Source organism: Atheta coriaria, unplaced genomic scaffold (genome assembly GCF_025399875.1).
Source record: "Atheta coriaria isolate IRGN ID8LTWV9N9 unplaced genomic scaffold, Caltech_Dcor_3.1 hic_scaffold_2_pilon, whole genome shotgun sequence".
Classification (NCBI taxonomy): domain Eukaryota; kingdom Metazoa; phylum Arthropoda; class Insecta; order Coleoptera; family Staphylinidae; genus Dalotia; species Dalotia coriaria.
In genome coordinates this window covers 4893295-4907056 of record NW_027045444.1, presented here as the reverse complement: position 1 = coordinate 4907056, position 13762 = coordinate 4893295, and the positions used below count along the sequence as shown (strand labels likewise).

Here is a 13762-nt window from a genome sequence, read left to right as displayed (position 1 = left end):
CTTTCGTATTCATTTCTACAGAGTGTTTTTACCTAGAAATTTTGAAAAAATTTTGGAGGTCACGATTTTCTGGACCGGGTTCCGAAAAAGTCAAAAATTTATTGATGGTGTGGTAACCATAGAAACACAACAACATGTCAAATCAACCTTTTATTGATACCAGTGGTCAACTCCAACTCTTATTTGAAAATATTTTATAGAACATGTATATAGATAGGTAATAGGTGAATATTAGTGGTACCCTTAAATATTATATTGTTTAAGTTGGTCATAGGGCTGTTACGTGACCTCCCAGACAGTGGAATTGATCGAGTTGCGTTTCTTGGTTGTTACTTCCACATGCGCATCCAACCCATCTGACATTTTGCTAAGCCTTCTTGCCCAGGAGCCTCTCATACCTTCAAATCATGAATTTTCTTAGTGTGTATCCATTTTGGCCCTAAATCGGGAGCTGAATGCAAAGTTTGACCTACCAGGTGTTTTTGAGTTCTGCATTACACTATTACCACCTTCCCTGGTGTAGTTCATGAGTTCCTCATAGTCGAAATCCTGTTTTTTCAACCCGTGTTCATATTTAGCTTCCTTGGCCAGTAGGGCTTCACGTTGCATTTGGGTTTTCAACTCGCTGGGGACATCAGGTATGACATACTGCATGATACCAGTTAGGGCAAACACAATGTGCTGAAATGGTTTGATTAGTTTTAGAAATATTATGATTTTAGGTTAGGTTTACCTCGAAAACAACAACGAATGCTAAACGTGCAGCAAACACGTGCCAATACTGAGGACTAAGACCATAACGGTCTTCAGGTGGGAATTCAGGACCATTACGATACCCGCGATATTGGCACGTTTCATAATTGTCTTTTTCTTCATCAGAACCCATCCCAGGTTCATAATGTGAAGTGTTAAACACTAAAAAACATTAAAAAATTGAAGGTATTCCTCTAAAACCCTTAAAACCCTTTAAAAATGGTCATACATGATAGTGACGCATCTATATAACCAACAAGGTCCTCATTCTCAGAATACTTGTATTTGTAGACCATACGTGGTATGAAGTCACTAGTATAAGCTATCACAAACGCCTGAAAAGGGTACCACATAAAAATTAAGGGTTTCAGGTACAACCCAAAAGGTATTCATACATTAGACACCACAGCAGCATAAGTGATGACCCTCAGAATCCCATACCATGCACCAATATCCTCAACACGTTCGGGCAGTGGTCTCCTTGCTTGGGTTACCATCTTGTAAGCATCCAGACGTATCTCTGCAATATTATTCAACAAAGCACACAAGGGTGCCAAGGGGAAAGCCGCGACAAACAAGGTCACAAACCCATATTGCAATACTACAACCAAAAAGAATACCATCAATTTCCTTCTAACCTATTGAGGTATTGATGGTACCAACTTACTCATTTCTAAATATTCATCAAACAGCGCAAGTCTACCCGCATCCTGCAGGTGGTAATCCTCCTCCCACCTGGTATCCTTCCTATTAAGGTCTTTGGTATTACTCCGATGGGATCTCCATCTCCACCAGTTATGGAAGCAAGGGTTAAACAATTCCAAACAATTGTTGAACACCTGCTTCCCTATCATGATAATAGCAAGTTGGATACACAATTCACTCAAACACCCAGCAGGGTCACACACATCTCCTTTGACCTTCAAAAACTCAGATTTCCTGCTAATAATATCCCCAGGATGGTCAAAGAACCTCCCTTTGAAAAACGCAATATAAATCAATGAAGAATAAAAATTCATGAATTCAAAAACGAAGATTTTGAAGGTATAAGAGTCTTCATATTCTGTCTGCGTCCGAGGGTTCTCCATATTGGTCAAGGAGATAGCAATATTATGATAAAACTAAACAAAAAACAGAGGAAATAAATTTGAGGTTATGTTTCTGGTATTCAGGGACCTACCCTGGTCAAACACATAATGATGATCAAATTGATAGTGGCAGCTGATATAGAAGTGAAGATCTTGGCGTGTTTCTTCAAAAAAGCCCCACCTCCCCCATAGATAATCGAAACCAATGATAACCTATAAATAATAGTCCCCAGAACAGCTCCCATAACCACAATAACCATGAAAAACACCGCGGACCCTGTGGCTATCAATCTCAAACTTTTAGACCAAGTGGGTAAATAGGGTTCCTTCTCCCTGGTCACAGGATTGGTCCGGAAGGTCTTCACACTGGTCTCGAACTCCGGACGTGGTTCCTCATCCTCTTCTATCCCCTGAAGGTCCCATTCCCATTGGATAACACTCTGTTTCCGACGCCAGAGCTCCAGAAACAAAGTGGCCCATAAACTCATGAAGATAGCGAAGAAGACCGTTGCGGGATTATCAAAAAGATAGGTTAACCTTGCGAATTTACAACTGTCGATGAGTTTCTGGTATCGGCAGGCTTTATCACACAGAGGGCAGAGGGTTATGTTTCCGGGTCCATTTGGGTCGCAGATTTCTTTACTGGGGATGTTGTCTTCACTTTCCATGGTTGACAGGCCGTAGAGGAAGCACAACGTGCCGACAATTGCAGGTGCGTACAACATCTTCGTGTAGAACCCTAACCAACAAAAGTATAACCCTATTTTGTCTCCGAAGTACTTCCGGACTAAGCGGAGTGGTTGACGTTTGTACCATTTTGCTGGTCGGGCCCATTCTAGGTATAGTAACCTGCGGTCTAAAATGGTACCATCACTTTCTTCACGGTCGTAGGAACCTTCATGGAGGGGAAAACAAGCTGTGTAGGTTTTATCATTCAAAAGTCTTCTAATTCCAACCTGGGTCAAGAAAAATGGTTCCCAATAAAAAAGGGGTTAATATTTGGGTTATTATGGGTGTTACCTTATCAGTATCATCAAATTTGACCCTTAGGAGTATCTGCATGACCATCATACTCCTCTGGGCGCTACTAAATGTGGTCAAACGGTCCTTGACGATGAACTGCTCTTCAGGGTCACCTCCTTCAGTTGCATCATAGAAAGATGGTTCTTTTTCTATCACATCATGGTTATACTCATAGAATCGCTTCCATTTACGCCGCCATTTTGCATACATAGATTGGTCTTTGACCATATTCTGTTCGTCGTCCCAGGCCTTCACAGAAATAGTGATGAACCTTTTTATGGGGAATTTAACCCCCATTAAGGATGCGTATCTGGTTTTGGTCTTCCATGGTAGGTGGACTTTGACGAACCATGTCTTACCATCATAGGACATGTCCTTATGTTCTGTTTCTAACTCCAAACCTTCTTTTTGAAGGTTTTCCTGTTTGTAAATAATAAAAATTGGGTTATGTTAGATATGAATGAATGGGTGATTCATCACAGGTGGTGTTAATTATTTACCACAATGATTATGATATTTGTGCGTCATCATAGGTCAGTGCATGTGGTCTGGTCTAAAATTAGGACGTGCAATGGAGGAAATTGATTTGATTCATAAAAATAATTCACTTGGAAAATACGCCGGTTGTCACGCTTCCGGGCCTCTGCTTCTGTCATCACTCCAAGCTCTTCTTCTTCGTAGACCATGATCATGTCGATTTGTCTACGCCCATCACGAAAGTACAGACTATCTGGATCTGGGGGCTGAAGGTCAAAATTAATATTTTTGGGTTATTTTTGTTGCAATGCTTCCCAATGTAGGGGCAGATTAGGGTAACCTACTTTAAAATTCCTCAGGTGGACCTGAAATGGGTCCCAAAATTGAATTTAAAAAATTTTAAAAATTTCTTTACGTAAAAGTCTCCCAATTTAGGGGCTTAATATGATATTCTACTTTAAACCTTCTCAGGTGTCCCAAAAATGGTCTCAAAATTGAGTTTTAAAAATTTAAAAAATTTCTTCACGTAATAGTCTCCCAATTTAGGGGCTTATTATGATACACTACTTTAAACCTTCTCAGGTGCTCAAAAAAAGGGTCAAAAAATCAATTTAAAGTTTTTAAAATTTTTTTTCAATAAAAGTCTCCCAATATAAGGTCCGATTCTAATAACCTACTTGAAAACCATTCAAAACTAAATTTTTCCTATTCCCTTTGACCCACATATCACTCCTGCCTCTCATTGTCACCCGCTGAATAATTAACAGCATCGTGCGGGGGCGTCTACCCACACAACCCTTCTCCCAAGGTGCTTGGCAAACGTGACTGCTGCTGCAATATTCACGCCGCAGCGACACCGATTAAACCACAATCGAGCACGAAAAATGAATAACGAAGCAGATAATGAGACACCAAGTCAATATTGTATTTTTGGCGAGAGAACCACATCACCCTACACACATAACTGCAATGCGCCTGCCATGTTGCGCATTCAATCGATCCGCCATTAAAATTTCATCACTTTTTGCACCCCATTAAAAAAGATTTCAAAACTTACCTCGGTTTTGAACCCCGGGGACTCGGGCGGCGAGGGTTGCAAATCCGTATAATCCAACTCCTCAGAATCCTGGACCAGAGAAGGTAAAGGTGTCCCAGGTAGGGTCGGAAGGGTCTCCGTACTCAATTGAGGCCCAAACGCATCACCTCTATACTGTTTCGAACTAGGTCTTAGAACCTTCCTCCCAGAACATGGTTTCTCAATGTTTAATTGCCCCGAGGGTCTTCGGGTCTTCTCCTGGTATACCCCCTCATCAATCCCATTCAACATGGTGTCATTCCCCGACTTCCTCGGGGGTTGGGCATTGGACCCACGGGATTTCAACGCGGCGAAACTCAAATTACTCAGGGCAGCACCCGCTTGGGTCAGACTTGATGTAAGTGTACCCGAAATGGTTGTCAACATGGGTTGTGGTGATATGATGGGTGTGGGTTCCCTCTCCATGGGCACATTCAAACTCAGCTGACTTTCATTACTGGCTCTTCGTGAATTTGACCCTTTTTTGATAGAAAAAAAGGGTCAATGCTATATTTACTATCTGACAATTGTTGTACTCGTTGGAAAATCAATTGACACATGCGGGTCATACGTGTATCATACAGACAAGAGAAAATATTACACACGCGGATCGATTAAGCATACTTGGCGTTCGCCGAGTTGATGTTGACGTGTATGATATTAATTTTTCTTTATTTATTCAGAATAAATGCTTACCTGATTTGTTGCGTTCGTTTTCAAGGAACAAAGCACTGTCTTTACCCAGATCCATTGCTTCTAATTTGTCGAGGAGTCCGTTGATGGTGAGAACATTCATTCAAAAACTCGAAAATCACTTGAACTTGATTTTTTTAAAATGGCCGCTGGTGTTTATCAAGTTTAATTTCGTGTCTGGTCATTCTAATCGTTTAATTTGTTTGAGATGTGTGTAATGGCGGCGAGTCCAATCAAGACTGATAGTTTACTAACCGGACGTCGAATTGTCGAGTTTTCACTCCCCACGGACTGCGGTTACCAACGACGTCACTCCAACCGTCACCACAACACAACACCACGGCTAATTTACACAAAGCAGCATGAAACATGAAACAAAGAGACTCAAACTGCTATGAATAAATGTTTAGGTGTATAATGTGTTGCCTAACCTTACTTTTATACTACTAGTGAGGTTATACTATGTTTTATCTATTTGTTTAGTGTTTCTTGTATTTGTTTGTCTTGTGTCGTCGCTTGGTGGATAAAAACGCAATGAATAATAAATAATGTCCAGGTGCTATAGTTACCATGGCCTAATATACAATAAAATCAATTTCTTTCCGGCGGCCACAACGCGGTCGGCGTGGAATAAAAAATGCATGTGTAATAAATGCGTTCGGCGGCCATTTCTCACCGGCGCGAGCATCAATTAGATTTTGTTTATTGATGGCGCTACAAATTCGTGCATAATTCATCGTTCATTCAGCTTCAAATCGTCATATCCGTCAAAGTTAGGTTATGTTAATTATTGATGTGTTTTTCATGCGTTTTAATTGCTATTTTAAGTTTGTAACGGTTGATTTGAACATGCGCATGCGTACACAGTGTAAGAATCAGTGTTGTTATTAATGCGCTTTGTGCTGTTATTGATTATTTATTGTTTTATGTTGAAAATTATTAATTTAGTCGACGTGGTTATTTCATAATCATATTCATGTTATTTTTATGCTGTTAATAATTAATTACACGAAAAGTAAAAGGAGTAGAGTCATGGTTTTTACAGAGTATGTTCTGTGGTTAATTCTGTATTTAATGATGTTATTTTTATATACATTAATTATTTATATTAGAAATTATAAACAAAAAACTATAAAAAATGGTTTTATTTATGTTTTTATTTATAACTTTTATAGGAAAAGAGTAATTTAATTATTTTAAACATGAGTAGATGCAAAATTTAATTCTGAATATTTATATATAAATACATTTTCTGTAGCGTGTTTAGTTTAATAGTTATTAACAAATAACTAACAAAAAACACGAACATTAATAATATTAACCTAGAACTATAGGCAACCAGTCATACACCAAAATTATTTCATTTTTTTATTTTCGGAATTTCACTTTCATAGAAACGCTTCAAAACAGCATTAAACAACTGAAACAACATAAAAACAACAATAAATCACAACTATCAACAAAATTCCAGTAGAAATACACAGTTCCAGGTTGTCCAGCATTAAAAATCAGCCCAAATTTCATCAATTTTTATCACATTCATAACACTTGTTTGTTTTTCAGCCAGTTTACTGCGAAATCTGTTGCGGCGTGCGTACGAACCGATTAGCTCATCACCGATACAGTGGATACAGATCCACTGGTGTTCGAACTTAAATTAGGCGAGATTACGGACGCGGGAAGGTCAAATCGCGCGTGAGCACTGTGCACACGTTTCCACTCGCAGTTAACGCGGTGACATTCGACGCACAGCACCCGAATTTCTCCAATTCGCAATTCACACCGAAACCACACACACAAAATGCATTCAACACGCCGTATTTTATGCCAGGGCCTAAACCGCAACCTGAGGCAATTCTCCTGCACATCCAAAGTGAGTAAATCATCATTTTCCAAGCACAAAATGCTAAAAAATCTAATTAAAACCAAACAGGTTATATAATTTGAATTAATCGTGTGTTTCTAGAATAATTTCAAGGTAGCTGTCGCTGGTGCTTCTGGAGGCATTGGCCAGCCATTATCTTTACTGCTGAAGCAGTGCCCAATGGTATCTGAGCTGCGATTGTATGATATTGTCAACACCCCTGGTGTGGCTGCGGATCTCTCTCACATCGAAACTCCTGCCAAAGTTGAAGGGTAAGCAGTTTATCAGCAACATATGATCGATATATTGACACAGTGTTTGTCACTGGTGGAGTAATACTTGGAGATAACAAACAGTTGTGTCAATAGGCAACAGAGTGAATTTAGATTGGTGAGATGCTTGAGGTTTGATTTTGGGATAAAAATAGATGTAAATTATTGGCTGATACTTGAGAAATATGTTGTTGCACTTGATTTCGGCCGATTTTTGGCTTGTTGTCAAGTGAATTGCGTTGGATTAATGGTAATTTTGGGTGTTTTACAGTTATGAAGGTAATGATTGCATGGAGGAGGCTTTCAAGGGATGTGACATCATTGTTGTGCCAGCTGGTGTTCCACGTAAACCAGGTAAATGAAAAATGCATGTTTTTGTGGTTAATTTGCTATAAAATGGTAAAAATCACTCAAAATTCAAATGTTTCATAAAATGTGATGGTGTAGGTTGATGGGGAGTTTTCTTAGCTTTAATTTGAGGCGTTAGTTATTAAAATCAAGTCATAATTACTAAAGTTATGGTTAAAATAAGTAAAAGCAAAAAAATCATGTTTTAGTTAATATTTTACTTAAAATCATCAAAAAAAAAACTCAAAACTCAAATTTATCACAACAAGTTATGGGTTAAAAAGATGGGGAATCTGCTTAGCTTTAATCTGATGCCAATTTTATTAAATTTAAGCAAAAATTACCAAAGTTATAATCAAAAAACTGGAATAACCTAAAAAAACATGTTTTATTCAAAAAATTCACCTAAAATCATTAAAAATCAACTCTAGGTTAACATATCAGAAATCATATAGATAGGGAAGTATCTTAGCTTCAATTTGATGCTAGAATTATTAAAATCAAGTAATAATTACCCAAGTTATGGTTAAAAAACTAAGCAAAAGCAAAAAAATCATGTTTTTGTGAAAATTTTACTTAAAATTATCAAAAGAACGTCAAAACTTTAATTCATCACAACAAATTATAAGTTGCATAGATGGAGAATTTTCTTAGCTTTAATCTGATGCTAATTTTATTAAATTTAAGCAAAAATTACCAAAGTTATAAGCAAAAAACTGGCATAACCTAAAAAAACATGTTTTATTCAAAGAATTCACCTAAAATCATAAAAAATCACCCAAAACTCAAATCTATGATAACATATCATGAATCATATAGATGGGGAATTTTCTTAGCTTCAATTTGATGCTAATATTATCAAAATCAAGCAATAATTACTAAAGTTATGTTGAAAAAACTAAGTAAAAGCAAAAAAATCAAGTTTTTGTGAAAATTTTACTTAAAATCATCAAAAGCTATTTTATCATAACAAATTATGAGCTACATAGAAGGAGAATCTTCTTAGCTTTAATCTGATGCTAATTTTATTAAATTTAAGCAAAAATTACCAAAGTTATAATCAAAAAACTAGAAAAACATTTTTATTCAAAAAATTCATTTAAAACCATTAAAAATCACCCAAAAATCAAACCTACGACAACAAATCATGACTCATATAGATAGAGAATTTTCTTAGCTTCAATTTGATGCTAATATCATCAAAATCAACCCAAAACTACAAAAGTTACACCCAAAAAACCTCTTAAACAAAATGATGTTAACATAACCTCTCTAATTTCTTGGTTAGGTATGACCCGTGATGATCTCTTCGCAACCAACGCTGGAATCGTCCGTGATATCGCCACAGCCGCCGCCAAAGCCGCCCCTAAGGCCCACTTCTGCATTATTTCCAACCCTGTGAACTCCACCGTACCAATCGCCTCTGAAGTGTACAAAGCATGCGGAGTTTACGACCCCTGCCGCATCTTCGGCGTGTCTACCTTGGACATCGTCCGCGCTAACACATTCGTCGCTGAATTAAAAGGTCTTAACCCAATGGAAGTATGCATTCCTGTTATTGGTGGACATGCAGGCATCACCATCATCCCGTTAATCAGCCAAGCGAAGCCAAAAGTAGATTTTGACGAAGCTACACTTGCGAAGTTAATTCCTAGAATTCAGGATGCAGGTACAGAGGTGGTTAAGGCAAAGGCCGGTGCTGGTTCAGCCACGTTATCCATGGCGTACGCCGGTGCACGTTTCGCCATCTCGTTGATGCGTGCAATGAAAGGCGAGAAGGATGTGGTTGAATGCGCGTACGTCGCGTCTGATTGCGTCAAAGGTTTGGATTACTTCTCCACACCGCTGGTTCTGGGCAAGAATGGCATCGAGCAGAATCTGGGTCTTGGTAAACTGACCGCTGGCGAGCAGAAATTGGTGGATGCTGCCATCCCTGAGCTCAAAAAATCCATCCAGAAGGGTGTTGACTTTGTCAACAAGTAAAAAGTCAATTCTGATGCATTTTTACCAATGTTACACCGTACAAGCCATTATATTTTGTAAGAAACTAAGAAAATACCATACTTTACAATAGAAACCAACCATCTACTTCTGTTATCTGCGTTCTGTGATGTTTTTTGTTGTATTTTGAACATGATTTGTACTAGTTGTGTATATTTACGCAGTTTTGTGATAGGCAACCAAACATACATGGCGAAGTTAACCAAAAACACGCAATTAAAATTCAAATTTTATTCAAATTATCACAGTTTACGCTGTTTTATTAATAATTACGCATTGTGAGTTAGTATTTTATATATATTGTTGTTTATTAACAACATGTGCAGTTTATCAGTTTAGTGATAGTTGCGCAGCCGGCTGTCACTTCACTAACGTACCGGCACCGCGCACGACAACAACTCTTGTGAGCACCGCTTGAATTTTCGCTAAAAAATAAGTAATCCGCGTTATTTCGCTCTAAAACCCGGTGTTAGTCAATAGTTAAAGTCATCGCCCGTGCGATGCGCTAAGAATACCAGCGCGCAATTGTCGTTTTATTAGTTTAATCCGCGTTGCAAGTGTAGTGCACATTTTGCAGCTGAAGTAGTGTTAGTTTTTCAAACCGCAGGAGGTGGCGCTGTGCTCGGCCGTTGCATTGAAATAATGGCGTCGAGCTCAGTATCACTTCCTGTAAGTAACTCCGTGATTTTCACTGATAATTAATCAATCCGCGTTAATTACGTCTTAAATCTTGTGTTAATCATTAGTTGACGTTGGTATCTATCCGATGTGATATTAGAATCACCTCGAGATGGTCTTGTATAAGTTTAATCCGCGTTGAAAGTGTGCAGAATTTTTTCCGTTTTCAATACCGGTGAGAAGTGGTGAAGGTCATGACGTCATGGCGGCATCCCCAGCACAACTTTTGTAAGTATACCCGGCATTTTCACTGATAATTCATATTTCACTAAGAATTATATCTTAAATCAACTTGTAATCATTAGTATACATCATCACACATGTATTACATTAATAATATCATGTCGCTATGATGTTTTTTTAGTTGTATCCTAAAAAAATACTTTCACGTAGATGTCGCTCCGGTTAACCTTTCAAATAAAACCAGATGCATAGGTTATGTCCACTCGCCGTATGTAGTTTATAATTTTCACAGTCATTTATTAAATTTCTCCAATGTCATCAAATCTTGATATAATACACAAATATTAAACAGGTAATAATAAATTGTATATAGACTCATATAACTATCCGCGCCACGTGCGCGGTAAAACATCTAAACAATCAATTCCTCTCTGTTATTATTCATTGGTTTATTAATTTTATTCATATATATAGTTTATCTCGTGTCATCTAAGCTTGTTTTATATGTTTACTCGTTAATTGTTCGCTCCCGACGAACGCTCACGGTCCGTTTGTGTCAAAAGAGCGGTAAAAACATCAAAAATCATCGCGTTTTCTTCATTAATTACGCCCACATACCAATCAACTACCTAAATTCCGCTAGAAATCGCCACTCATCACTAGTTGAGCTCCGATTCTTGTTTTATTTTTGGCATAAATAATTATTCGTTATAATTGTTTATATGGAACCCTGTTACAATTGCTATGCATTACTAGTTTTAGTCCTTTTTCATGTGAATCATGATACAAATCGTCAATTTCGATTGTAATTGATGTGCAAATGCTGATTTTCCAGGTATACGCAGTGATTGCAGCGGAAATTGGAGTGGAATTCAATCGGAAGTGACTCACAATTGTCACTGGAAGGTATGTTTTCCTATTTTCATTCATCTCTCACATGGGAATTATCCTCACATCAATAAAAATCGAAATTCGCAAATATACCGGGTGTGTTTCTTGTTATAATTATGATTATTATCTGAATTTGGTGGTATTGATACACTGTACGCGTGATATAAACTATCCTCTTCGCTACTTCGCATATAAAAATCTCCTAATACGCATATATTTGGTGTAAATGTAAATATTCTGCGCGTTGATTTTGGCATCTACGAATCATAGGGTAGTTAATACTCAAGATAATACACGTTTGGCGAAAGGTGCTCAGTCAAATAATTTCCATTTTTTGGTGGGATTTTGCGCTTTGGTTACTTACTCGCAACGAGGTGGTCTGGGATGTGGCTGGGGCGACGTGTGTGTGATGCTTGGGGTGTTGCATCTTCGTTCTTTTCCACTGTCACGTACACCGGCTTGTATAAAACCACTGGTTCTCTATCGGAAACATAAATTTTTTTATTAGATTTTTAAGTTTTATTGGTTTTATTGGTGGAGGTTTGTGTTTACCGATTGTTATGTTCGTTGCCGTCGTAAACTTGTCCGAGGAGAAACTCTGGACCGATGTATTGACCTCCTTCAACGTGCGCTGCCGCATGTTCTGGAAGTTTTTAAAGTTTTGAGAGGGTGTGAGGTGTTTGTGGGTGTTTTACTCGTTTTACTCACCATATTTGACGCTAGGAAACCTGTTGCTATTGGGTATTCTAAAAGGCACTGTCGCTATGGTAATAGGGAACGTTACGTGTACCAGATCCGCTTCTTTCGACGAATCTAAACTAACCTGCAAGAATATTACAACATAAATATCAGGCATCAACCTTATTTTGGTCTATTTTGTTGCTAGAAATTCATTTTCGAGTGTTTCTTGTCTTCTATCACGTAATACACGTTTACCCCCACCACTTTTCGCGGGTTGCCAAGCAAAAATCAACAAAAAACACGTTTTCTTTAAGAAAATTACTCAAAATCACTCAAAACTCAAACATATTATGAATTAGCTTTAATCTGATACTAAAACTATTAAATTACCCCCACTACTTTTTGCGGATTCCTCACTTATAATACTCACAGTCAACACATAATAAATCTGTGCAAGTCGACAAATCCCAACTAGTGTGGTGGGCATCGGTGGCATCACCAGACTGTTACTACTATCCCACTTGGTCCTCGTATTCGGCTTCACTTGACTCCCCCTGTACTCAAACACCAGGTGCTTCAACTCCTTGCCCACACCCAGCACGCCTCTATCGATGAAAAACTCGCAGCACTGCTCCAGTCGCACACGCAGCGACACTTCCTCATCGCTTTGGTTATCAATCGTCGCTTTTAACTTCAAACTTTCCCGACAGACATATGCAGAGCGTTCCAGTACACAGCGTAGGCTAAGAGTTCCACGTTTACAACACCAACAACAGGTGCTTTTACGGTCTTCTTGTACTTGGGGTTTCTTGAATATAAAAAAAAATCAAAAGATGTTAAAATATAAACACCCTGTATATAAAAGAGTAATACCAAATATTGTTCCTCCATGCAATCAATATGTGGCCCAATTATCGTGAAGTATTTCACGCCCTCCGGTGGGCTTGCATAGGGAATATCCACGGTGACTTTGATGTAGTAACGAATACAGCATGGTTTGCTCTCAAAAGAGCACGGAAGCGAACTCTCTGGTAGAGAGAAACGGAAGGGGAACTTGTGCACGCCACGTGGGAGGATTGGTATCGTCGTGGTGATGTTCTTCTCGCCCCAGATCACCTGCCGGTCGTCGATGAAGTACTGATCGTCTTTGACGGTCCGGCGTTCACCGGAAAGCATCACTTTCCATTCCACGTGCGCTTTTCCTCTTAGAATCACCCTAATAGCTAAAAATTATTTTTAATTATTTTTAATTAAAAAGAAAAAAATGTGTGTTTACTTCGTAATTTAAAGTTGTCGATGGTATTGAGGATGACTGTGCCTTCAATCTTCTCGCCTGCATAGTAATGCTCTTTGTCCAGTTGGATATCAAACTCTCGGATGTAATCCATGCCGATTCACCAGAGGATAATTCGATTGGATTCACATGATTAGAAACTATTTTTATTTAATTTAAGAGTAAAATAAATTTAACCAAGAAATTATTTATGTTTTCTTACCTTGTGTTTTGGTTGGTGTTGATGTTGAGGTTTTCTTCTTAATGATTTTTACTTTAGAATTTTGCTTTGTGGGCGTTCGCACGGAGGTCAAAGTTCATCTGTTTATAATCATCGACATCGACAGCGGGCGGCAGGTGCTATCGCACGCACGCACGCTGCATGATGATGATGATGACTGTGTAATGTATTGTAGGTGGGTGGTGCGGACGAAATTCGCGACGCACGCCTCCCATCCACTT

The 13762-nt window shown here is 38.4% G+C and overlaps 3 protein-coding genes across 3 annotated transcripts; 1 reads left to right on the top strand and 2 right to left on the bottom strand.

The window, feature by feature from the left end:
- Window positions 1–137: 137 nt before the first annotated feature.
- LOC135803152 (anoctamin-4-like) lies at window positions 138–5331 on the bottom strand. The gene is made up of 11 exons (XM_065316759.1): window positions 5113–5331; window positions 4399–4895; window positions 3473–3607; window positions 2862–3284; window positions 1934–2797; window positions 1421–1874; window positions 1149–1354; window positions 983–1088; window positions 734–915; window positions 474–681; window positions 138–398 (listed from the first exon to the last, which is right to left on the bottom strand). The coding sequence occupies exons 1-11, from the start codon at window positions 5210–5212 to the stop codon at window positions 280–282; spliced, it is 3294 nt and encodes a 1097-aa protein (XP_065172831.1). The 5' UTR covers window positions 5213–5331; the 3' UTR covers window positions 138–279.
- Window positions 5332–6482: 1151 nt separating this feature from the next.
- Window positions 6483–9833, top strand: Mdh2 (malate dehydrogenase 2). The gene is made up of 5 exons (XM_065310940.1): window positions 6483–6599; window positions 6673–6982; window positions 7076–7245; window positions 7517–7599; window positions 8882–9833. The coding sequence occupies exons 2-5, from the start codon at window positions 6911–6913 to the stop codon at window positions 9574–9576; spliced, it is 1020 nt and encodes a 339-aa protein (XP_065167012.1). The 5' UTR covers window positions 6483–6599; window positions 6673–6910; the 3' UTR covers window positions 9577–9833.
- An 895-nt stretch (window positions 9834–10728) lies between these two features.
- Window positions 10729–13740, bottom strand: LOC135798165 (arrestin domain-containing protein 3-like). The gene is made up of 7 exons (XM_065310916.1): window positions 13524–13740; window positions 13304–13461; window positions 12901–13250; window positions 12458–12835; window positions 12055–12169; window positions 11899–11989; window positions 10729–11826 (listed from the first exon to the last, which is right to left on the bottom strand). The coding sequence occupies exons 2-7, from the start codon at window positions 13413–13415 to the stop codon at window positions 11703–11705; spliced, it is 1170 nt and encodes a 389-aa protein (XP_065166988.1). The 5' UTR covers window positions 13416–13461; window positions 13524–13740; the 3' UTR covers window positions 10729–11702.
- Between the last annotated feature and the right edge of the window lie 22 nt (window positions 13741–13762).